Raw genomic sequence first — 25,079 nt, forward strand, 5'->3', positions numbered from 1 at the left:
TAATATACAAGATTTTAGTTTACACATAGACCATATTAAGATAACGGTAGAATTACAGCCTGCATTCGGTGCATGTCAAACACTCCCTCTGGGCTCAGCTCTGTACTTCAGATTCAAGAACAAAAAATCCCATTGGTTTTGATCTGTGAGTGAAAAACCAAACCATTTCATAGGTGGTCAGATGTGCCACCAATAGTGAAACTGAGTGAGTGAAACTGCTAAGGCGTCTTGAAACTAGTTTTGCAGCATAAGCTGATTCCTGTTGACCTTTAGTGTCTTGTCATTCTTACCATTTTCTTTTTTCTTACAGGCAAGCAAGCGAAAAAGTAGTGCAGATGGGAACCATGTAGATTGAACAACTCTGTCAACTCTCTTTTCTCTGCTGTATATTGCAAAAGTCTGTATGCACAAAACTTTTAAAGTGTTGAATTTATCAGAAACGAAGAAAAATCACAGGTTATTCAGAAACATCATCTAATAATTACAGCTATTCCTTTTGGTATAAATTGCATTGCTAAGATATATTGGAGTAGTTGCTGCTCAAGTGGTATGGAATTACATCACTTGGGAAGTATTTGTGGTAGGAATCTTTTTGGGAAGACAGATTTTTTTTTTTTTTTTTTTTTTTTCCCTGAAATTCTCTAGTGTACAACCAGAAGTGTCCACAACATAAAGGACGCATTCACCTGTGTCCCCAGCTACTTTCCATTGCGCTGATTGTTTCACCAATACCAAGGAATAATGTTCTTGCTCAAAAGACAAAATATCCGTTGATTTTGGAAGGACGGTTTTGGGTCCTTTGCTCATAAAGTTTATGGATCGGAATGGCAATGGATTGTCAAAAATGGTAATACCAGTAGCAGCTTTTCCATGTGACTTTAAAGATCTCTGAACTCTCAGTTGGTTGCAGAATAACTTGGACAGATCAGCAGGTGGCATCTCAAAACTTAAGCAGCTCCCTTCTTCCTTGAAATTTGATTTAAAGTAGCCTTGCCATTACTCAGGAAATGTTCTTAAATAATTTAGGAAAAAAGTGTCATTGACAAACTGAACACTATTCTACTGAAGAGCTGGATGCACAAAACCTGACAAGCCCATACAAAGTAGTGTGAAAGAGCAATGGTAACTGCCAGAACAGTTGCTCTGGGCAATGGCAATGACTGGGCTGAGCTTCCCAGAAGCCTACCCTGAAATAGAGCTCTTCATTCTTATCCTTTGCTTTTAAGACTAGGGCTTCCTTAATTTCTGTATGGGAGAAAGAAAGGAAAAAGGTTGTGTAATGGTGTGTACGGCAATGCCTTGAATCTAACTCACAGTGCCAGTAGTTTTTTGCTGCTGGCAAATGATATTATTTTTGCATTTCAAGTGTCAGAAATGTGTACTGCAGTGCTAATGATTCAGCATGCTCTTCTTAAGCCAAAATGGGGAAGGGATGCAAAACCGGAACAGGACATTTACAGTGTTGCATTTTCTATACTGGAATTAGTATTAATCATTTTCTTTTTAAAGACATAGGGATTTACTGTAATGTAACTTGAAAGCCTGATTTATATTGTGAAATTAAATAATCAGATTTGAGGAGAAGCAAGATTTCTGCTAACCTTTTTATGAATAGTTCAGCTTCTTTGCTTATGTATAAAAAACAGACAAAGAAGTAATCACATAAATTCTTCCCGAGGACAACTTGATTTACTTATTGATCCATTCCAAAGCACAGAGGGCAGAGAAGTAAGGTCTCAGGCCGGTTATGTATCTGGTAATGTCTAACTTTCAGTACTTGATTTTGCAACTTAGATAACTTCAGTACTTTAATGAAATACTTAATATACTTTTATATACTCTCACTTCTCAGAAGTGTGATAAGATTTTGTAATAAAGTTGTGGTCCTTTTGTAGCTTATATGGTGAACTTGGAAAAATGGAGATTTTGTTTCAAGTTGCCAGCAGTAATGCCTTCTGAGCTTGACCAGTCAAGGGTGGAGTATTGTCAGAATTGGTGAGATTACTTCACTCAGCTTCAGCTGGAGGGGTGGTAACTACTGAATTTGTTCCTTCAATATAAGAAAGGACTGCAGAATAAGTGATGCATTTTCTTAATCTGAATAGGAAATTACAGTTAACGCATCATGTAAGTCTGTGAAGTATTTCAGTGAAGTTGATTTGTGAGAAGAAAATACTGAGAAATCTGTGAAAGCAGGTGAGAAACTACAGTAAGGCCAATAAAGTCTTTAGAGGTTAAATGCAATGAAAAGAAAAAATTGACACTCAAGAGCTCTAGGTTGTAACGTTCTCTCTCTCTTAGACCTTTCTGTTGGGCCAGTGATTTGGAAGAAGTCATACAAGCTGTTAAGATCCAATCTATTGACAGTGAACAAGTCCAAGAAAGAAATCTTGGTGTTTTTGTCAAATCATTGTGTTAGTCTTATAATAGTAGAAAGTATTCTCCTGTAACTAAAATTTTAAGGAGACTAATCTGGGAGAGAAATTGTCTGCATTTGAGACTCTGCAGGGTCTTGATGTAAGCTAAAGCCAGGAAGAACATTTGGTAGGAACTGAGAATGCATCTTTTTCGTATTGCTGGGAAGTTCAGTGTCACTGAAGACTGTGTAATTACCTGTATTTGCAGCAGGTGTGAATTTAGTCTTGTGTCTTTAAATAGTTTTGCTATAGTCTAAATGGTTTGATTGTATAGAGACACCAGAATAAAAACCATTCACTTTTTCTAATGCTTTCAAGTCTCCCGTAGCCCAAAGAGCTCTTATTTTTTTTACAGTGTAATGTAGTATGTGTAACATGCATTAGCATGTGTCACATAACATCACTGAAGAATGCAGAGAAATGTAAGTGTCATTGTATGTAATATAATTATCTTTTATTATGATGAGTTAAGTACCTAATGAATCTGTATCTGTTACTGACAGTCTGTATTAAACTAGCTAGGGCAAAATGCTAGATCATGTAGTTCACGCTGAAGAGCAGCATAATGGCTGCTTCCGTAGATAGATAAAAATGGGCTTGACTAGGCAAAAAGGCTATGGTGCATATTCTTATTACCACCAAAGAACACAATGCTGCATTGCAGCAGTAATTCAGTCTGTGCAATGAGTGCTGTAACATAGTCTAACTCTTCGTGAAATAATTATCTGTACACAGATTCCCCCAGCGATAGCCATTCTTCACAATCGCAGTACTCCCACAAAACGTGGTTTGCTCCTGCAGTCTTCTTTCTTTCTTTCTCACTCAGATATGATGGTCATTAGCTATTCCCCCCATCCTGTCTGCACCAGTGGCCTGATTGCTTTTTGCAGACTCACAGCAGTCCTTTGCTCCTAAAACTTTGGTTTTCCTTTTTCTGTATTGGTTGTTCCCATCATGCTTTCTTCTGCCTAGCTCATAGACTTGTATTTCAGATGCATTTTATAGGTTTCCTTCAAGGTGCAAAAGCTCCTCTTGTTCACTTTTGCATATAACTCTTGTCCAGTGATTTCATACAGACTGAAACCTTTGGCATGAGTATCAGTCAAGATCTTTTGTGAACATCTGCCAAGGTGAGAATCCTGACTTTTAGTTCTGTGTCCTCTGCTGAATCATACTGGTTTCTTCACTGGGAGTCAAGGTGGAGATTTTGTGAACAGGAGCATAAGACGTAAGTTTGTGGGACTGGACTGGTATGCTGTGCTATCACAGTCTACCTTCAAAGCAGAGACTGTAGTAATGTGAACTGGCTGCAGCTTTATATTGCGTTTTGCTACCCCCACAGCAGCATGTTGGTATGTTAACTGCTTCATTGGAGAAGAACGCAAAGCTCTGAAGAACAGAATGTTAATCTTTTTCTCCCTTTAATGGCAAACATTGAACTTAAAAAGGTATCCATTCTTTCCTTTTTCTATTTTTTTATGATGTTACAGTAGCCTTCTGGAAAGTTATTTTCTGTCTGGACTTTCTTGATAGTCTTCTGTGAAGTACAAACACATTATTTTAATTTTTTTTCCCCTTCTTTCCTTTCCTTCCCACTCACATTGAAGATTGAAACCATTTTTAATCAAAGAAGATTTGAGTTTTATTTGTAATGCATTAAAATTTGAATGTGGATAGTTTTGCTGAATTGCTGTGTTTTCATCAGATGTAAAAATAAGATAACAGAAGTAATAAAGTACACTGTGTTAGAAAAGAATGGAGGTTTTATTGGGCTTTCCCTTGCAGAGAGGAATGCTGGTTTTAAAAAGGAGCGCAATGTAAAAATAATCGTGTTTTAATTTATGTCAGAAAAGCATTGCTAAAAGTTCTTTAGTTATATCAGTTGTTGCAGTAGTATTGTGGGATGTTTTAAACATGAAATTGCTTTACAAATGGCTTTTTATAGAGACTTGTGCTGTAATTGCAAGAACATGGGGCAGTTGTACTCATTATACTTTCAAATTTGTAAGCAAGTGGGATTTTTTTGTGCCTATTTTTCTGTACACGTTGTGAAAATCTCCAGCCTCATAACTTTTAATTGTTTATTGGTACTACACAGTTGAGAGAACTAGATGTTCGTCTAGTAAGTGTCTGTATATCGGCAGGCAGATCTCTCTAATAGAGATGCGTCGAAAGGGAGCCCGACGTAAGATTCATTACCAGTGTAAGGGTGAAGAGGAGCAGGCAGTGTTGGACAGAACTAGTACAACTGCCTTACTAGGCACTATGTGTGAGAGAGATTGGGAGAAAAGGGCATGCAGCAAAATTTTTCAATGTGTCTTTTGGTGCTTTGACTAATGAAGTTCCTTTGAGTCTTACTGCAAACGCTTGCAGTTTGGTCAGCGGAGGCTTTACAGGTCTTATCTCCCTGCGCCAGCGTTTCTGAATGCGGGCCTGAAGCTGAAGTAAAAGTTCTATAGGGAGCCCAGATCTCCCAGGGAGCTAATTTGGGTCTGAATTCCCTGTCACAAGGGATTATTATTGCTTAATCTGCTAATAATGTGGCAGTCTAATCAGGTTACTTTACTTCTGCATGCTGATGCATTAAGGCTTGATTCTTCTTCTGCAGAAGAAAATAACAAAATTCCCACTGTGTTCTGAGAAAGTAAGTTTGCGACTGCAGTTTGCTTGATGTGTCAAAAAAGATTCAATGTTTTACTTTTCAGTATGAGAAAAAAACGGAGATTTGAACATGCCAAGGACAGTGCTAATAAGACATCATAAAAATCTAGCTGATTTGTTTGATTTAGTAAGTCATTTCCAAAAGTTTGTTTATGCTAACTCAGATTAGTGATTACTGTTAATTCAGTAATAATTTTCTAAATGTTCTTCTAACTGAACCATGTACTGTTCAGCAATTTCCATGCTGTTAAATTCCCTCAAACAATACAGACACTTGTCAGGTCAGTTTAAGATGAATTTTAGATTTTTTTTTTTTTTTTTTTAAAGGGGATTTTACATAAGAAAAGGGATACCATCTTTATTTGTTCATTTCAGTTGTGGAAAAGTCCAGAGAAGTATCATATTCTCCAGTAAATGTGATAATAAAAATTTCCCTTCAGTGTTTTCATCTGACACATGACATCATTTAAGCTAGGAAAAGGATGAGTGAAACTGCCTGGAAACCAGAATTAAATCAATTGATCAAATTCCATGATCTAGATCTTAAGAGGAAAAAAACCCCCAACAAACCAGCCCCCAAACAAACAGCTTTAATAAGGCTAAGTTATATTTTAGACATTTTACTTTTAATCCAAGGTGCTCATAATAGTATAGTATAGTAGTGTTTTAAAATACATGACAAGATTTAGGACTTGGAGTTTAAAATGATCCCAGTAGTGTCTGAGTCTACGATACTGAATTCTGTAGTTCATTAGTAAATATGATGGTTTCTTACGTAGGGTTTTTTTAATGATACTTAGGAGAAATGGTCCTATCACATAATGCTGTATTACTGCACAAGGCTGTGTAGAAGGTAGCTAGTAGTGGAACTAACTGAGAGAGCAGTTTAACGGAATTTGGCATACTTCCTAATTATTATTTGATGCTAATGAAGAAGTTCAATATTGGACTAGATCCAAGTGATGTGGGAACCTAAAATAGCATTTTACAGGTGAAAGTGCTGAAATTCAATACCTTGACATTAAAAAAAAAAAAAAAAAGAGCTTGTTCAGTGGTTCGTGTTTAGCCGAACTGTGCTGGTGAGTGACTCTGCTAGGTATCTCCTTATTCAGTCTTCGCTTAGGAGCATTCGTACCTAGACCTAGCTTGGGCTGAGTAGTTCAGTATCGGCCTTCCATGCGGGTTTGATTTGGATTCAAAGGGAGAGGCTTCTGTGCATGTCTCAGAGTGTGTTCTTGGAGCGGCGAGCACAGAACGGCAGACTCCTTGCGCAGAGCAGCTGGGACCACGCTCTGAACATTTGTACCTGGTGGTAGAGTCTGCTGAGGTAGGACTCCTCCGTTGGTTTGGTACTGCCTCCTTTAGCACAGAGAACAAGTTGTTAAATCTGACAGTCGGAGACCATCTGTGGATTTGTGATGTACCCTGATGGGCTATCCTGCGTCCTTGATGCAGTCTGGCCAATGATACATACTCAGTTAGAAAACCAGTACTGTTACAACCAAGCACCAGCCTGCTGAGCATGCCTCCCACATTTTCTCAAGCCCTGCAAGTATTGCAGGTCTGTGCAGTGATAGTGCTATGGATAACGTCCTGCTTAATGGAAGGTGAATGAAAGGGAAATTAATATGATACTGTGCTAGGAATAAAAGTATCAAGCCCGGTTTATTGTGAAGTGTAGTAATGCAATGTTTAATGCATGACAGGACAGAATGATGCAATTTCTGTTGGAATTGACTCATCTGTGAGAGCTCCAGATAATCATATTGCTGCCCTGCAAGTTACTATATCTAAAATAATTAATACAGGTATGACCTTTAAAAACATTTTAATAAACACTAATGGATGGCTTGTGCCTTTTCGACTGAAAATATCTTTTGCTAATTACAGTTAGAGAAGGATTTCAGTCCTACAGACAAATACTGATGTAGTTTCACTTGTGCAGCTGCTACATTAAATACAGAGACAAAATTGTTTCATTTTAATGTACTCCCTGAACTTACTACTAATTACTGGAACTGAGAAGCTGCTCTAATTTACATCAGGGGAACAAAAGGAAAAGAAAAGTTTGAAACATGACTAAAAGTAGCGGTTGGAGTACCAGATGCTGAGGCTTATAGTCCCAAAGCTCCATTAGGACTGCTTAAATGCTTCAACTTAATGTATTATTGGTGTTTGCATTCTGGTTCTACCTAGATATCTCCGTCAGAGCTAAGAACTACTGAACCATACATAGACTAGAAGAGGGTGTAGTCCTTTGAAGAGTTTACAACTGAAAAGACAAAACAGATAAAAAGAGGCCTGAACAGACATTCGTTTAGCCCAGATATACAGGATAGACTATTAGGATTTCTCTATTGCCTTAACAATTCTCTTTCCCTGTTATACTGTTCTGTGTATAGCTCATACACTTAATTTTTTTTAAGAACTGGTATCGGTCAAAACAAGGCCTGATACTAGTTCCACCGCATGTCAGAAGGAAGGTTTATAGGACCTGAACCCTTCCAGCGACAGTGGTGAGCGTGAAGCAGATCACAAGCTGGTAGGCTCTACTGTGCTTAAAAAATGTGGGCTGACTGCCAGAGCTGGAGTTGCTGAGAGGAGGCAGTAACAGGAGGGGAAGTGAGAAGGCAGTGACGGGAGTCTAGGGAATGAATGAAAAGAGGTTACGGTGGAGTTTAGTAGGCAACTGGAGTGAAGTTCAACTTCCAAATCCTTGGAAACTACTGAAAAAGAAAATTGTCCTGTCTTGTCGGCCACGAGGCTGGCGATGGCACTTGTGGTGACAGAGGTTTTAGTTCTGCTGGTGTGAAGTCTCATCTTGATAAGCTGTGGGCAGGGTTCCAGTGGCTTAACGTCTTTCCTTCTGGTCTGTCACTGAAGCAGCCGTGAGGTGCTTGATCTCTCAGTTATTGTGCTAACAGTCCAGTAACACCTTGCAGTTCTCAGCTATGGGCAAGTTCATCACCAGATGTTGCAGCAAGTCCATAGGCAAAAGCTGAAAGGTCTCATATTCCGGAGTAATTTCTGATTCTCATCAGCAGTTCTTGATTAGACTCCTTGTGTATTCCCTCTTTAGGGTTTTCATGAAGCTTAACACATAATCTAAATCCCTTTTAAGACTCTTAATTGTGCAGATGGCTTTGCACATACTAGTTTTATCCCATGTGATTAGTGAAGAATTTCTCAAAAAACATTCCTCCCCAAAATCTTACGCTTACCTTCAGTATGGCAGCTGCAAGCAAGTGTGTCTGTCTTTTTAAGTGATTCATTGTGTTAAAGAAAAACATATTCAAACGCAGGCATTTTCATGTCTGTACATACACGTTTGAAACAGCAGACTTTTTAAATGGATTTGGTGCTGGCTTTTCAGATGTTTCAGATATGTTTAATTATTTCCTATTTACAAGAAACTATCTAAAGCATCAAAGCTTATAGGAGATGAGCATCTCTCCTTTGAAAATATGATTGTGATTATATATTCCTTGATGAAGAATACAGGAAAATAAGTCACCCTTGCTTTTGAAACACTAGGTGTGTCCTGTATATCAAAGTTTTAATTGCTGCATGACTCTCTGAAATGGTCTGAAAAACTTACTCTACTTTGAATTTATTAAAAATATATTTTAAACAAGTACAGCTATTAAGTTGGGAAGTAATGGAATTGGGCTCCTAAATTTTATGTGAAGTGCATACCCCATTGTGCCTGATAAGAAGAATCTTGTTATGCTGTCAAAATATGAGCAATTAACCTATCAGTCTTTAGGAAATAAAAAAAAACAAAACAAAAAAACCCCCTCAGCAAGTGAATGAAATATATTCTACATAAATATTTAAGATCAAACAGTGGACTTAATACCTACAATTTGGAACTGGTTTAACATCCCTTTCTTTTTCTTCTCTTGTCAAATCATTGAGAAAAGCAGAAATGGATAAACGAAAGCATATGATTTCTCATTTAAGTTTCTTCTGCATAATAGTGCAATATCCTTTTTTATTTTTTTCACAGATACTTTCAGTAGAACAAACATTCAGAAACAGAAGTCCTTGCTCTTGATTCCCTGGTATCAAGGACTCATCAGGCACCATCTTCAGTCTATCTCTTCAATATTTTTGACCAAGGAGAGCTTTCTTCAGTGCTTGTGCATCTGTCTCAGCTGAACTCTACTTCTTTACCGTTTTTCTTGTATTACAAATGCCTAAGAACAGCAAGGTAGTGAAAAGAGAACTGGATGATGAAGTCATTGAGTCAGTTAAGGACCTTCTCTCTAATGAAGACTCGTCAGATGATGCCTTTAAGAAGAGTGAACTTATGGTCGATGACCAGGAAGAAAAAGATGCAGATGTTGAAGAAGGCTCAGATGTAGAAGATGAAAGACCTGCTTGGAACAGCAAACTCCAGTATATTCTGGCACAAGTTGGATTTTCTGTGGGATTGGGGAATGTGTGGCGATTCCCGTATCTGTGTCAGAAAAATGGTGGAGGTAAGTCTTGTGATAGCTAGTCATAGCTAAATGATGAAGCTAACCTTTCAGATTTCAGGGTTAGCAGAGATGTCCACAGTAAAATCTGCTCCAGCATGTCATGTTTTTCTTTTAATTTCTGCCAGAGCCTATGAGGAAAAACTCATATTCTTTTTGTGTAGAGAGACACATCTGTTAAAGTAAGCAGCAGATTCTGCTTCTAAGAGTCCCATTTCCTCTTTTTAGGGAAGAAAGTTCTTGATATGACCTTAACTAGTGGTTGAACTAGCGGCTAAGCAAAACACATATTTATGGAGAGGTTGCATTATTTAGGACCTGGCTATTGTTGTGCTAAAGTGTTCTTTATAGTACTTGGACAATAAATCAAGGCATTAAATCTGCATCCACTTTAAAGACCAAAGCTGTGTTTGGAATAAACCCGCTAAGCTTCACACCTTTACTTCTTAATTGCTTTTAGCTTCTAGGCCATTTACTTTCTGCAAGAACAACAAAATACTGTAGGAGTAAAAAGGATTTTTTTAGTGATAATGGATAACTTAAATCATTACATTAAGGGAATACATCTGTTTTGTGCTGTTATGTAGTTAACTATTTTCCTAAAGAACAAGTTACCTTTCACTTAGAACAATAACATCAAGCTGTTTATTTGTTAGCTGTCCATCTATGGTCTTGAATGTAGTATGAAGTATGAGGCTGGAGACCTTCCTTCCTCTAAGAATGCAGGATCAGTGTTTTATCCTATGCTATACTGTACCCTACTATACTACATTAATGTACATCCTATTGTAGCTAATTACTTAGCTGAATTCAAAACAAACCTGTCAACTTTTTATGATACAAAAAGTGAATCTGTACTACAGAATAGAAGATAAAGAATCACATTTTCTTCATGCTGGATTTTAAAAGTTGAGTGACAAAACTGATGTAATTGAGGAGTATAGAAATGAGCCTAGAATATAGTCAGAGTATAATTCTGTACTTTTATTTGTTTTCTCTTAGTCAGTTGAAGCAGTAAAAATGGAGTTTATACTTTCAAATATTCCTTCTCCAGGATAAAGTCTAAATTCTTTTATATCTAGTTATTGTAAGATTTTTTTTTTCACTATCATTTAACTCTTTTTTTTTTTTTTCTCCTTTATTCTGGAGAGAAAGTCATTAAATGGTTGCTGTAATGATTTGTGTGGAATCTAAAATTTTCTACATCTGTAACTGTAATATTAACTGAAAAAACCACATTGAATGTAGTTTCTGAAAAAAACATAGCTTTTCAGTGGATGGCAGACTTACCTAGTCTACGAGAGACAGTATAGAATTGATCATGTACCACTGCTAGTTGAAAAAATTAATACATTTTTTAATTAACAATTTTTGAAACAGATTCATAGTTAAAGGTGTAGCTATTTAAATGTTTATATTCTGTATCATTTCATTCTAAGTATGGTGTCAAGATGTCTCAAGGATAGTGCATTACAGCAGTTTGTTTTGTGTAGTTGTGTCCCTTTTGAAAGTCTGTGTTTAATGTAGTTAGTTACTAATTTTGCAAGCCCATTGGATTCTCCTTTGAACCAACAGAAAAGATCTGTTCGTATGCTCCTTAGGCTGTTGGTTTCATACCGTCAGGCGCTTTTAAAGTTAGCCTGCCAGTGAGTATAAATTTAATTCAGATTAAATATAAAGGTATTAAATTAATTAATAATTTCTCATTTTAGAAAAAAACCCCAACAAACAAAAAACAACCTTCAGGTATTATGGCACTTCATTAATCAAACTCGAAAAAATAAACATGTAGTCATTTCAGGTTGAAATTCAATGTTTTCCCCTGCGCTGTGATTGCAGGAACTTGGATATATAACATAGTCTATGAAGACATGTTTTCTGCACGTGGCTGAGACAAGTTTGTATTTGGCTTTTAACAATAATTTTGCACCATTTTAGCGAATTGCAACTTTCAGAACAACAGAGAAAAGCAAGTGTTCATGACAGCTAAAGCTTTCTTGGTTTTCAAGTTAACCAAAATGCAAGATGGAGAAGGTGACACAAAACATTGAAATGTGTAAAGCACATTGGTGCCTGTATATGTGTGTGCAGATGGACAGATAATTCTCACAAATGTGTAAAAGAATAGTGGGGGGGAGGGAGGGAAAAGTTCAAACACATGACAAGAAAACCCACACGCATTTTATATGATGTTGCAGTTTTCTGCTATACATATTATTTCATACATGTTTCATTCTCGGTAAAATTAGAGTGGTTTTATGCAACCCATTCTAAATATCAGTGTCAGAACTGTTCTGTAGTCTTATGATGAGAAAGCTTTACTATAAATACCTGTTGAAGTCTCTGAGTATAAGGTTAATGGCCTTTCTGTGGATTTTCATTAGAATTGTTTCAATGAAGCATATGGCTACGTCTCCACCTTCAGTTTTGTCCAAACATTTTTCATTTTCTTCCCCATGTTTAAGGAACTTATATCTGGCAAATACCATCAGGTGAGGGGAGTATATTAAAAAGTGGTAAACCAATAAATATACTTCAAATTTAAACCAAAAATAAGTAAAAACCCCATAGTTACTCATTAGTGTCCTTCACAGGTTTCTTCCAAGATTAAGTGTTCCAAGGCAACCAGTAAAAGAGAGGGCAAGTCATAACCATGTAGTAATCTTCAATTTTGTTTTTTTTTTTCAAATATCTGTGACAAGAACAACAAAACTGATGAAATAAAAATAGAAAAGGCACAGACAAGTTAGCCCAAATAGATGAATATTATTAGAGGATTTTGTAGAGAAGAAATTGGGTGTTTACTGCCCTGTTTTCTAGAGAGATTGGGTTTGTTTATGGCTACGGCCTGTGGTACGCCAACACTTCAGAGCTCTGTACTGCTTCAGTGAGGTATCTGTGATACCATCTTTAAAGGTAACTCGTGTATCGGTACACTGCACTGATACTTGGATGTCCATAGGTAGCCTTCCAATCTCTGTTTCTGGGTCTGGTCTGTACCACCAGAACAACTTTCTTCGCTTTATTTCTCGTGATCCTTTAACAGTTTTTCCTGTTGCTTTAATTCATATAAACTCATAAGTATTTAGAGTAATATCTGGTATTTTTTTATGCTCAACTAAGTTACAGCTAGGCTGGGTAGCTCTTTGCTGGCTTTCACACTTGGCTCTTTCCCAGAAAAAAGTTTGTCATGAGAGAAGAGGCTGGTGTGCAGGTGGGACGAACTTCGATCCCCATTGGGGATAAAGCTGCAATGCAGGAAGTATCAAGAGAAAAAAAGAGGTTGGGAGGAGACTGAGAGCACTCCAGGGTGCTCATTTTCATGACTTGGGATGAGAGGTTGGGCCCAAAGGAGTTTTAGGCTCTGTGAATGAGGGGCTGAATGTGTTCAGTAAAGTTTTGAGGAACTGGCTATAGATCTCTGCCTCCTTCACCTCTGTGCTCGCCACAGGTCTTCCTTACCCTGGTAGTCAATGCACAGTCCCCACCTGGCACTTAAGGCACCTCTTCCACTCTTTGCAGCCTAACAGATAAAAAAACTTTCTTCCTTGATGCCTGACAAAGGTGATTTGCACTGGAGCTGTGTATGCTCTAACTTAGTTTTAAATGTTTTTTATATTTATCATTTTTACACTATACAGTTTATTTATTACTCCTTTACTATATCAAGACAAATCTGTGTGTTTGTTCAGGTAGGCACAGTTCCTATATAACAATTTCATAACCTATGTTAGCGTGCAGTAGGTTCAGAGCTGCCTCGGCTTCCTATGAATGATAGTGAGCCTTAAAGATAAACCACTCAGGTCTAGCCAGTCTTGCCATGAGGCTAATAAACAGTGACAAATTAGACTATTTTTTCCTGCTGCTTGTTGCTATCATCTGGTGAATAGCTTGCACACCTTTCACTTTTTTCAAACAAAGGAAATATTTAAAGTTTATTCTGTTTGGTTGTTGGTTTCCTTTAGGATTAGCAGAAATAAAATGGTACTTTCACATATTAGAAGTAACAAAAGCAAACTAAATTAGCTGTTCTGCTAGAATAAGTGATACTTGAGTGAGTGTTATTATGAAGACAAGTGAACATAGTTATCTAAGAGGTGCTTCGAGTGTTGCAGTTGTTACTGGGAGTCTACAAAGTACTGCACACCCAAAGATTTTGTGTTGCATTTTCATGAGCATTAACTAAATTTTTCTGATTTTTTTTTTTTTTTTTTTAGGTCAGTCTTTTTAATATCTCTGTGACGTAAAAAGTCAAAAGAACTGGTAAACAGTGATAGATAAAAGCTGTGAGCAGCATAAGGAAATCTGTAGCAGATTATGTTGCCATTATGTTTTGAAGATTGACGTGGGTAGAGTCACATCATGAGTTTTTACAGTTAAGTAATCCGGCTTTCATACTAAAGTACCAGCAGATTGAACAGTTAAGTTCTGTGGTCTTATAAAAAGCACAGCAGCTATTGCTGAGAACTGCTGAGGAAATAATATGTAAACTGTTAAAGACTGAGTAGTCATTAGAAGCTACAGTCCGATTGTCTAATAGAAGTAGAATGGGAGCAAAGCAAGTGGCTTCATTATTTAGCTTTTGATCAATAATTTATATCAGTGCCTTGAATTCATTGATGACTTCAATATTTTTTGTGAGTTCTGATTTAAACTATTATTAGACTCAAAATTTAGTTTTACTTCAGTGTGCTGAAAATGTCTTATTTTTATTTTGCAAGTGTAGTTTTTCTTAAAGCTTATTGACTAAGGGGATTTTCATCCTTTAAGCACAGTTTTGTAAATAGGCACACCTGAACATATTTAAACTGTGAAAGACTAGTGACAGGAAGACTATCCTATCAGTATAATAGACTACAAACCTACAGGTAAAACATAAAACCTCTCATCAGAGTTTTCCTGGTAAAAGCAGTTTGTATTTTGTAATGGTAAATAATTTCACTTGTAGGAGCTTAATAGACTGTAAACCTATAGTGTTTTGTTGCCCACTTGTCATAACTTTGAAAATTTTAACATTCAACATTGAAAATAAGTTGATCTTCATCTGAATATCAGGTTCTTGCTAGCTTTCTATTAGTAAGTGTCCAGTAAGCTGTAAGAACTGGGATGTCTCTTCAAAACAGTGGTAAAACTCACCTTCATTGAGTAAGAATTAAATCAGACCCTAGACACCTAACTAAAAACTAGCACAGCAGCAGTTGAAACAAATCTGGAAAGTTATATTTTTCAGGTTACATCAAGAACGGCTAGGAGAAGAAAAGTTCTTCTGTAGTATCAAGATGGTAATGGTTATATTGTCTTCCATTATTGCTTCTGAAATTATTTTCCAACTCTTTAATCACTATGAATCATGTCATTTATGTTATTTTTAACCCCCTGAGCATTTATAAGAAATTAAAACCAATATTAATATTCCACTTCTATCAATAATGTTGCCCAACATAGTACATATTGTAGTACAAGAGAGGCAATTTACCAGTTATCCCATTATGGTGCTTGGTTAAATAAAAAAATTAAGAAATCAAAATAGTGCTGTGCACAGCTGAAAATCTTTTGTATCTTTGTCATTCATTCTAGAAGAAGGATGAAGGGTGGGGTTTTTCTAGTTTGGTTTTTTTTTTTTTCCCTTATGAAGTTGAGATGAGTTTTGTAATACAAAAGCCAATGTTTAAGGCCAAAATATGCAAAAAAGTGTCTTTACAGTAGAAAAATTTTGAAAATGTAGAAAGGGGACCTGGGGATCCTGAACTACGCAGAATTGTAATATTCAAAAGGCTGCTTAGCTGTTAGACAACACAACTAACTGTAGGCTGTTCAAGGCCAGCATGTATAGTTTATTGTTCTAATTCAAATGAAAATGATCCTTATTCAATATTGTAATTCCAAGGAGCTGTGTTTTCCTGCATTAACAAATAAGAGAGATGCTGAGCTGTTTCCATAGTGATTCTGTTTTATGATGAAGTGAAGATGTCTTACAGTTCTTTGAAGTATGTCTAGCTTCAAGGGAAGGCTGAAACAAAATACTTGTCCAGAGATGCTGTGGTTTCATGTTGACTATAGGGCACAGAAGCCCTCTGCAGCTGTGATACGCAGTTGTATAATCCAACTATGTCCAAACTGTATTGCACTGAAGCTTGCACGTGCACTATTTGCCATTATATCCTTCTTTTGGGGAGGGGCACAAGATCAGAAGGGAGCTCAGCAGGTTCGAATGATCAGAAGACCAGCGCTTCAGGTGCTCTGCACAAGCCCTGCAGTATAGAGGTGAACTGCCAGCTACCCATGTTGAATTACAGGGTTATGTCATGTATAATGTAATGTGGATTTAACACCACATTTATTTAACTCATTTAGTTGAATCTAACTGATAAATCTTGCAACTTGCATTGATACTGCACCGTAAAACACCCGTGTCAGCCCAGTCTTTAAACATGTGCTTAACTTTGCAGCCTTGTGATTAAGGTTGTGGACTGGGACACTGAAGAGCTGGGTTCAGTTCCTGCTCTAGTACAGTCATCCAGTGGGATACAGGGTAAGTCACTTAGGCCCCAATTTTTTTGAGCTTGTCTCTGCTCAGCTATGCAACACCTGTCTAATTAAGACCTCAGGTATCATTTACAATAGTGTTATATGATTTAAAAACACTATGTACTGTTGGCTTTCAATTAATTGTGTGACCAAATTTTTAAAGATTGTGATGCCAAAGCTTCTCATTTACAGTGTGAATTAACAGTATACTTCTGTCTTGCAGAAATTTTGAGAGAATGTTGATGATAAATCAAGGGTATTTAACAGTATTATTCGTCTCACATATTCTTAAGACAGATAGTCACACTCATTTTGGAATGTGGTTGTTACTCTATTCCTCAGTTTTCCTCGTATTTATTTCCTTCTGTCTCTGTTTCTCTTTTCATAGTAGAAAGTAAGTCCTTTGCGTTCTTTCCGTTATGTGCACGTACAAGATGAACCATAAGAGACACCAAAGTACTGAACGGGAATGTAGCTGCTGCCTCAGTAGAAATAATACTTAAGTAGATCCTCTGTAGTGTGCTGAAATGGGTAGATAGGCCATGATGTTTGGCTCTGTGAAGGGAGTATTGTAACGTCAAAACCAGTATGTTGTTCAGAGCCTGGCATACGTTTTGACCAAATGTTGCTCAAACAATATCATTGCATATCGTATTATCATGTCATGAAAATAAAACACAAGGAGCTATTTTATTGCTAACAATAGCCTGTAGACTGTGAGGTAAGCAAGATCAATATTCTTTGTCTGGTCCACTAGTAGGTTTTCTCAGATTTTATTTCTTCTGTCTTTTTTGCTACTATTCTTAGGCTCAAGACTGTAGTTACTCCATGCTTAGTATCTTTGTAAGGTCTTTATAATGGACGATGATGTCCAATTTGTGCGTATTTCATGAAGAGCAAAATAGCAAGTGGACCTAAGTAGGAAAGGATGGTACCAGAAAATCTGAAGCCTCCTGCATAGTTTAGGAAAGTTTAACTTTTCTAAAATAAACTGTGTTGCATGAGATAAGCTGCCTACTAAGGATAGGCAAATGACAATGTATTTTGATAGACTCCTAAGAACGCCCTAGAAATTTGACGCTGGATGAAGAAACTTAAAATAGGTCTTAGCTGGAGTTGAGGATAAATCCCAAATTGGTTTCTGAACTTTGCATGGCTTCTCTCTCATCACAGAGATGAATAGACTGATTATACGACTTAATAGCTCTGAGTCTAAGCTTCTGAGGTCTTTAGATCTTTGCTTTGTAGCTTGCTCCGACATGCTGCAGTCTGCATCTCTCAAGTGCTTTTTTTTAGCCTTACAATGGTTGCAATCAAAAGTCCTAAGCCCTTTGAGTTAGTTGGCCAGCACAGTACTCTATATTGCAGCATAAGGGCCATGCATTTGAAAATTAGGTGCCACGTTGCTAATTGCTGATGCCTAAATGTTTTGTTAGCTCTAGTACTAAATACTCTACAACATCAAGGAGGAAGTTAGGCTCTGAACTTGTCAGTGTGCTTAGTGTGTGATATATTTGCTTGCCATTAGTTTTACTGAAGTAAATGGAGATACATCCTTAAGTTAGAATTGTCTATGACCACTTCCTGGCAATAAGACCTTGAAAAAAGGAATTGTGTTTTATATATATATATGTATGTATGTATAAAGGTGAAGTAACAGTTGCGTTTTCAAATATGTCTTTACGGGCAGTTTGTGAGTACTGCAAGATCTAGATCTACAACACTCCATTTCATTTCCACCTCAAGTCTGTAGTCTCTGTCTGGAGCCTGGTAGAAGTGGGCTGATACAGTTTTCTTGCTTAGCTGGATAGAATCATTATTCTGTATATTGTGAAATCCCTTTTCTGAGTATCTGAGGTGCACATGGAGAACTCAACAGACGATCTTCTGAAACTGCGTAAGATTGGATGAAATTCGGAATGTTGTATGCACAGTATTTTCTATATTTCCTTTATAAATTCAGTCTTGCTGCTCTGTTACAAGTCAAGGTGTAGAGTTTTTTAAGAAATGTTGATTCAGTTCCTGATTGCCTCACTGTATTTCTAAAAAGTTTGATCAAATGCCTGAAATTTCACACAAGTGAACAACTAGTTTAGATAAAAACTGACTTCAGTAATGTTTGTTAGAGTGCTTTAGAAATTCACTGTCTCTGGGTGTTTCGTATCTTACAAGAAGTGTGGCCAAGATTCAGGTAAAATTACTCTTCGCATGCGATCAAAAAAACTTTGCAGTGAATGACACTAATTCAAATTTGAAGCTATTAGGTTTTGCATTTGATGTGTCGAGTTCGACTCTTCTTCCACTCACTCTGATTTATACTTTTTTCCTTGCACAGGTGCCTATCTTGTGCCATACTTAATCTTGCTACTGATAATAGGGATTCCACTCTTTTTCTTGGAGCTTGCTGTGGGGCAGAGAATCCGCCGAGGGAGTATTGGTGTGTGGAATTATATCAGTCCCAAACTTGGAGGAATTGGATTTGCAAGCTGCGTAGTAAGTTTTTAACATTAATTGTGTGGTTTGCTTTCAGTCTGTATGATTTAGTCTTTCTGTTTTGCTGCAGGGAAAGGCCACTGATTTGTAGCTGGGCATCAAGGTCAGTTTACAATGTTCTGGAAGATCTTAAAAGTTAAATTGGTACATTGAAAAATGTTGATATAGATGTGTCTGTAAAACCGGTCAACTTGCATTTGTGATTCTTTTGAAACTAGGAACTAGGGAACAGAGTAGTCTTCTGGAGAAAAAAATGACTACAAAAGTATAGGTGTTACACATGATAAAATACAGAGAAAAGTGAAAATTTAGAAACTGTCAGGTACTCTAATGGGGCAAGCCATTCAGTTCTTGTTCTGACATATTTTAGTTAAAATTACATTCAGTGGCTGATGTGCAGAAATATGCAGAAGTTCAGTAGGGATTTTTTTTTTTTTTTTTTAAATTTACAAATGTTGTTAATAAATGTAACTTTTTGATCTGTGTTTTCTTTCTTTATTTGTTTGTTTTTTTTAACAGGTGTGTTTCTTTGTGGCCCTGTACTACAATGTCATTATTGGATGGAGTCTGTTTTACTTTTCCCAGTCTTTTCAGCATCCATTACCATGGGACCAGTGTCCTTTGGTTAAAAATACATCTCATACGTGTAAGTCTATATTAATGTTCTTAAAAATCAAATAAAATATGTAAAATTTGAGATTTTCAAACAAAAAGGAGAAAAAATACAATTCAAAGAGATAATTGTGGGAAAAAGTGTTGTATGCAAAGCTGGTTTTCAATCTTAATAACATGTCATATTATAATACTTGGAAAAAATACAACAGAAACCTAATATAAGATAAATACACTGTATTTGGAAAGGATCATCACTGTCAACAGCATTTTCAAGAGTAATGGAACTAGGAGAGTACTATTTCGTGTGTTTCAGAAAAAAAAAATCTGATTTTTTTCTGATATTGATACTGCTTTTTATGCTTACTTGGTCAAAAACAAAGGTGGAACAAGGATATTTCTACATTTCAATTAGTAGGATACTTCCTGGCGAAAATCAAAAAGTGTTGCATTACTAACAAAGCAGAAAATGAAAACTGTAAACATTAATGAAATGCATGTGATAAAAGCATTGTTTGCTTTGTAAACCAATAGAAATGAGATACTTGGTCATTGGTTTGTTGCTATAATGAGATGGTCTCACATGGACATATTATACAACAGCATTAGAAGTTCCTTATCCCTTGGTTTTGGTTATGTTGTAATAGTTACACACTTTGCATTATCCTTGCTGCTGAAATATGAAATATTTCTTTTATTTTCTTTTTATTTCAAATCCTAAATTTTTTTTAATTACATTTTGTGGGGTTTTTTTACCCCTTTAATAAAGAACATAACCAGGGACATTTGAAAAGTCGTATGACGTTTTTATAGTGTCTTTGCCAGAGTTGCTTGCTTCAGTTGTTTGAAATAATCAGTATTTGTGAATGCTGGCACACAGTCAAATTGACTGTATTCCACAAGCTATTGTGCATTAATCGAGTCACAGTGGTTGTTTACATACCCTTATCCTGCCTAAATACTAAGATATAGTGTGTCAGCCTAACTTCAGCAGAGGTCACCTGAACTAAGTTTAAACAAAGAAAGTTATTATATTTGGTAACAGTCAAATTGACGGTTTATTTCAGTGAAGGTCTGACACCTGTGTTGGGTTTCTTAAAATTAGTATATTTTTCCCTTCTTTTCATTAATTACCTCAACTCAGGACCTAGCTTAGAGATATGATTGATTGTCAGATATAAATAATTTATTAAAAAGTTAAGTAAATTTTTTTCTTCGAAGGATTCTTTCTATTTATATGTGCTGTATGTCTGGATGCACGCAGTTTCTGAAACTGTTTGGTAACGTGAGTAAAGCAGAATTACAGTATAATAAATCACTTATGGAATACATCCAGCAACTTCCATTTAACATAGCTGTGTAGGAGCCTTTTTTTCCTTTTCTCATCACTTTGGTATCATTATGTTATTATTTTATCGTTTATAATAGTAATAAAGTGCCTGTTGATTTGAGTGTCATATCAAAGCCGATATAGTTGAGAATTTGTTTTCCGTGTATTTTCAAAATTGCGTTCAATTTCAGAGAGATACTTTCCATAGTATGTAAATCACAGTATCATATGTAGGTAATCTAATCTTACATGTGATAAATGGAATGTATGTCTTCATCTAGGCCTGCCTACTATTTAGTACTTAAGTGAAAAAAAAAAATTCTGCCTAGGACTCGGATTGACCATATGCAGAGGAATACAATATCCCAAAAGGGTGTTTTAAAAAGATATGTCCAGAACCTTTCACTGATAGCAGTCACTTTTTCTTTTAGACAATGTCTTAAGGCTCTTTGTGAGTTTAGTTTCTCAGTAAATGATGGTGGCACAACTGCAAATATTAAGAATTGGTAGAACATTGTTATGAAATGTTGGGAAAATACTTCTGTCCTGAACTGATTCTTTACTTGCTAATATCTCTTGACAGTTGTGGAGCCAGAGTGTGAAAAAAGTTCTGCAACCACTTATTACTGGTACAGAGAAGCACTGAATATTTCCAGCTCTTTGTCAGAGAGTGGGGGTTTAAATTGGAAGATGACTATCTGCTTGCTGGCTGCCTGGGTCATGGTATGCCTAGCCATGATCAAAGGCATTCAGTCTTCAGGCAAAGTGAGTATACTGTTTCCCTAAATGACAGTGTTTTGCTTCGAAACATTTCATGACATTTTTGTTCACCACACCTCTGCTTACTCTCTCATGAAGTCTGTAGGAGCAGGTTAGAAGCTGTGACTCACCCCGTTATTTGTATAATCTCAAGTAGAGGAATGTTAGTAGTTAAGCATTAAAACTGTGGTAATTTTAGTGGGAATTGTAGTAATTTAGTGGGAATTGAGATCTGAAGAAGAATAATTTCTGTTCTCATCAACGTAACTGTTGCAAGTAACTGTACCTCAGCTTTATTGTGCAGCATAAGTCTGTGTGTTCTGAATGCCTAAGGAATTAGGTTTCCATGTATACTCACAGTATGTTTGCAGTGCACCCAGGCCCTCAAAATGCCTTGCCATTTTTCTTTTTATTGTTACTGTCATTGGTATCCATGCTTCTGGCATGAACACAGCTGCTTTTCAGGATTTTGGATTGTTTCTTTTGACTAATGACTAACCATCCCTTTGCATCTGAGTGCGTCACCTTATCTTCTTTCCTTTCCATGCAGCCAGCTGGATTGGCTAGTGAATGATTTGCTAGATCTGTTCATCTCGGTGGGATTTTCAGATGAAAAGTAATCTAATAGCAAAATTCATTGCTATTAAAAAGTTTGGCACTGAGGCGGAAATTTCTGTGACCTCTTTAGTGTAGTTCAGTTAAAGAAACAACTAGCAAGTTTAGTGAGAGAATCATTTTACTAAACTTTGAAGTACAGAATAGATTTGCTTTTCAATGATGAAGCATGAAAGATCGTATTTGATTACTAATTTTTTTTTGTTGTTTTGGCAGTAAGCATTACTTAGTGATTTGAATCCATTGGTTATGTACTTTCCATTGACTCTTGTCTTCCCTCCTTCTGAAGACAGAATGAGTTTCTTTTCATGCTGCATATCTTTACCGTACTATGTACTTTAATTAAAGTGCATTTGTAAAATGAAGCATTTCTAAAACAGTCTGCTTCTGTCCTTGTCATCTCATTGAATTCACACTGAATTTCCCTGGGAGCACAGCAGTGTGTTAACAGTTAGTGAACACAATGGCAACCGTATTGTTTTAATACAATACAGAATTTATTTGAGAGTCATGTGATTTTGCTTTCTTCTGCAGAGACAAGAGGAATGGGAAGAGTGCTGCATATTTCTTAGAGCATATGATTATCAATTCAGATATATATCCAAAAGATACCGAGTAGTGAATGAAGCTATTGAAAATAAAGTCCCTGGATGTCATGTTAAATTTCTTCTTAATGTTTTCCAGATCATGTATTTTAGTTCCCTTTTTCCTTATGTGGTACTTCTATGCTTTCTGATCAGAGGACTGCTCCTTAATGGGTCAGTGGATGGAATTCGTCACATGTTCACACCAAAGGTACGTGCTTAATTTCTGTTTGCAGTGTATTAAAGTTTCAGTGGCAATTTGACCATTTATGAATGCTCTCATTTAAGCTTATTGTCTTCATAGAACATTTGGCCATATTTCTGTTTGGTTAAACTTCAGAATTGTCGTTGACCTCAGTGGCACAATATCAAGCCCTAAGGTCCAAAGGTGCTAAGTGTTCCAAGGGTCTGTGTAGAGTTACCTCCCTTAGGTGAAGCGTTCCCAGAGTTAGATGCCTTTACAAAGCTAAGCAACTGAAAGTGCTATTTACAGGATTCAGGATATTTAGAGAGCTTCAGATACTAAAAAGAGAAGTGAATCTTAACTCTTACCATTCTCCAGGATTGAAATGCCTAGTTCTGGGATGTCACAGTGAAATGCCTTACCTTGAATGCTGTCATGGCTTTACATAACTTGTCCCTTTTGAAAGAGGACAAATTTATTCCTTTTTAGAAATAAATTAATGCTGTTTACATAGTAGCCCGAAGTACAGGAGACCTGTTTTTAATACTAAAGTAGTGTAAGTACTCACCAGGCTTTCCTTACTGTGTTTCTTATGGTTGTCATGCCAAGATAGCAGCAGGGCTAAGCATACATTTTTTACTGTTAACATTTTTACTGGGAATGTGTCTCACAGAACTTCAGATTTTCTAACTATGGAGGCGAGAAGGGATGTTGCGAAACATTGTTTAGCCTGAAGATCTAAATTCTACGCACACCCATCTCAGATGCTTGTAACTGTTTCTGAATTGCAGGAACAGCATGTTTGAGTAGTCAGAGCCATACTCAGGAATGCATAATGCTGGGCTTCCTATTGTATTCTGAAATGGACTTTCCAACAAGTCCATTTCAGAATACAGTTGAGCAGAACAGGACTGATGTTTCGAAAATGAAAGCCAAATAATAAGACGATTAAAATCAATGCACATAGTGGCTAATGCCAGATGACAGGGTGTTGTCAGTTGTTTTGATTCCAGGTGTTTTGAGCCTGTGGAGAACTGTCATCCTATAAAAATGACCTTTGTTAGCTATCACATTCTTATTTCTTGCATTGTGATACGCAGTTGTGCTCTGCTTCACTTGCTGTCACTGCTTTAGAGAGCCGACGCTCTGCAGGACCTTGTAGGCTGCTCAGGCAAATTTGGGAAATCTGAGGAACAAAGTAATGTAATGCTTACTGATGAAGAGGAAGTCTATAGCAGAGATGGAATACAGACCTCTTGAAGTTATAATTTGGTTTCTCAACCACAGTGTTAATCCTTTCTTTACTAGAGAAGTACCACTAGATACTGAGGGAAAGTAAACACTGAAACTCCCCTTGAATAGCAACACCTGTGTGCACTGTTCACTACTTCATCTTTCATGAGTTAGACCTAAAATAAGTTGCAGCTGATGCTTGCTTTATAGTTATGTTACAACTTAATTATACAGTTGTTTCAAGTGTTCAGATAAATGATCTTGAAAGAAAAAACTTTTTTAATTTCTTCTACTGGTTTCCAGTTCTGTAGCTCAAAATTTAAGTCGTCATTTAAATTTGAGATTAGGAGGCCTGTATCTCACACACAGTATATGTGCATATAAACCTTCAAAAGTATTTTCATTATGATCTCTGATTGTTTCTGTACTTGAGCACTGATTTGGACTGTAGGTTCGTATGAAACTACCTGAAGGAATTCAGACTCCCCACCTGTTGTTGTTTCCATTTGCTCCATTGTGCTAACAGTTTATTTGGGTAGGCAGACTGTAAAAAGGATTGCTGAACTGATCTAGGTTGAAAATTATCCAGGTACATGGACATGAGAGGAGAGGGGGAAACATCTTTTCAGCCTCGATAAGTTCAGCAAACGACCATATTTTGACCAGGGATGATCACAACACATTCCCACAGAAGAGCTGTGTCAGCACAGCAGAGAACTGGCACACATCAGTGCAGGTGTGAGAGCACAGGGCTAGTGAAGAAGGGGAGAATTTCTCTGTTTGGCATGGTTGATGAACAAAGCAGAAATTCTAAATAATAATCTTAATGAAAAACCTAAAGAAAGGTATATGAAAAGCCTGCTCAAGTCAACTACTGCAATGAAACTGTAGGACTGTATGAAGGTTAAATACAGAGGCCCCAAAATTTTACAGAAAATATGTTACAATAGCAAATCAATTACAAGTTTATTTTGAAATTCTAGGCAAGGTGTATCTGAGAACGTACTACCTTTGATGATACCAAACTTGCAGAAAGCGAGAAGTGTTTCGATACTTGAAGCATTTACAGATTTGGTCAAATTAAGACTGTTCCTCGAGCTCACTCTAGTGGAGAAGCTCTAGCATGACCGTGTGATACAGGCAATAGCTACTTGTGCATTGTAATTACAACAAAAATTATAA

General features: G+C 36.7%; 1 protein-coding gene across 5 annotated transcripts in view; it reads left to right on the forward strand.

Moving 5' to 3' along the window:
* Positions 1 to 25,079, forward strand: part of SLC6A15 (solute carrier family 6 member 15) — a 38,667-nt gene that overhangs the window by 1,757 nt on the left and 11,831 nt on the right. For 4 of the 5 annotated variants that reach the window (XM_030003037.2, XM_030003038.2, XM_030003040.2 and 1 more), the window contains exons 2-6: positions 9,088 to 9,562; positions 18,423 to 18,580; positions 19,100 to 19,226; positions 21,106 to 21,287; positions 22,581 to 22,691. In XM_030003037.2, coding sequence (XP_029858897.1) covers positions 9,274 to 9,562; positions 18,423 to 18,580; positions 19,100 to 19,226; positions 21,106 to 21,287; positions 22,581 to 22,691 — 867 coding nt within the window. In that variant the 5' untranslated portion in view covers positions 9,088 to 9,273. Of the gene's footprint in view, positions 1 to 3,845; positions 3,866 to 9,087; positions 9,563 to 18,422; positions 18,581 to 19,099; positions 19,227 to 21,105; positions 21,288 to 22,580; positions 22,692 to 25,079 lie in introns of those variants that run through there. The other variant, XM_030003041.2, reaches the window with a different exon arrangement.

The sequence above is a fragment of the Aquila chrysaetos genome, chromosome 26 (genome assembly GCF_900496995.4).
Source record: "Aquila chrysaetos chrysaetos chromosome 26, bAquChr1.4, whole genome shotgun sequence".
NCBI classification, from domain to species: domain Eukaryota; kingdom Metazoa; phylum Chordata; class Aves; order Accipitriformes; family Accipitridae; genus Aquila; species Aquila chrysaetos.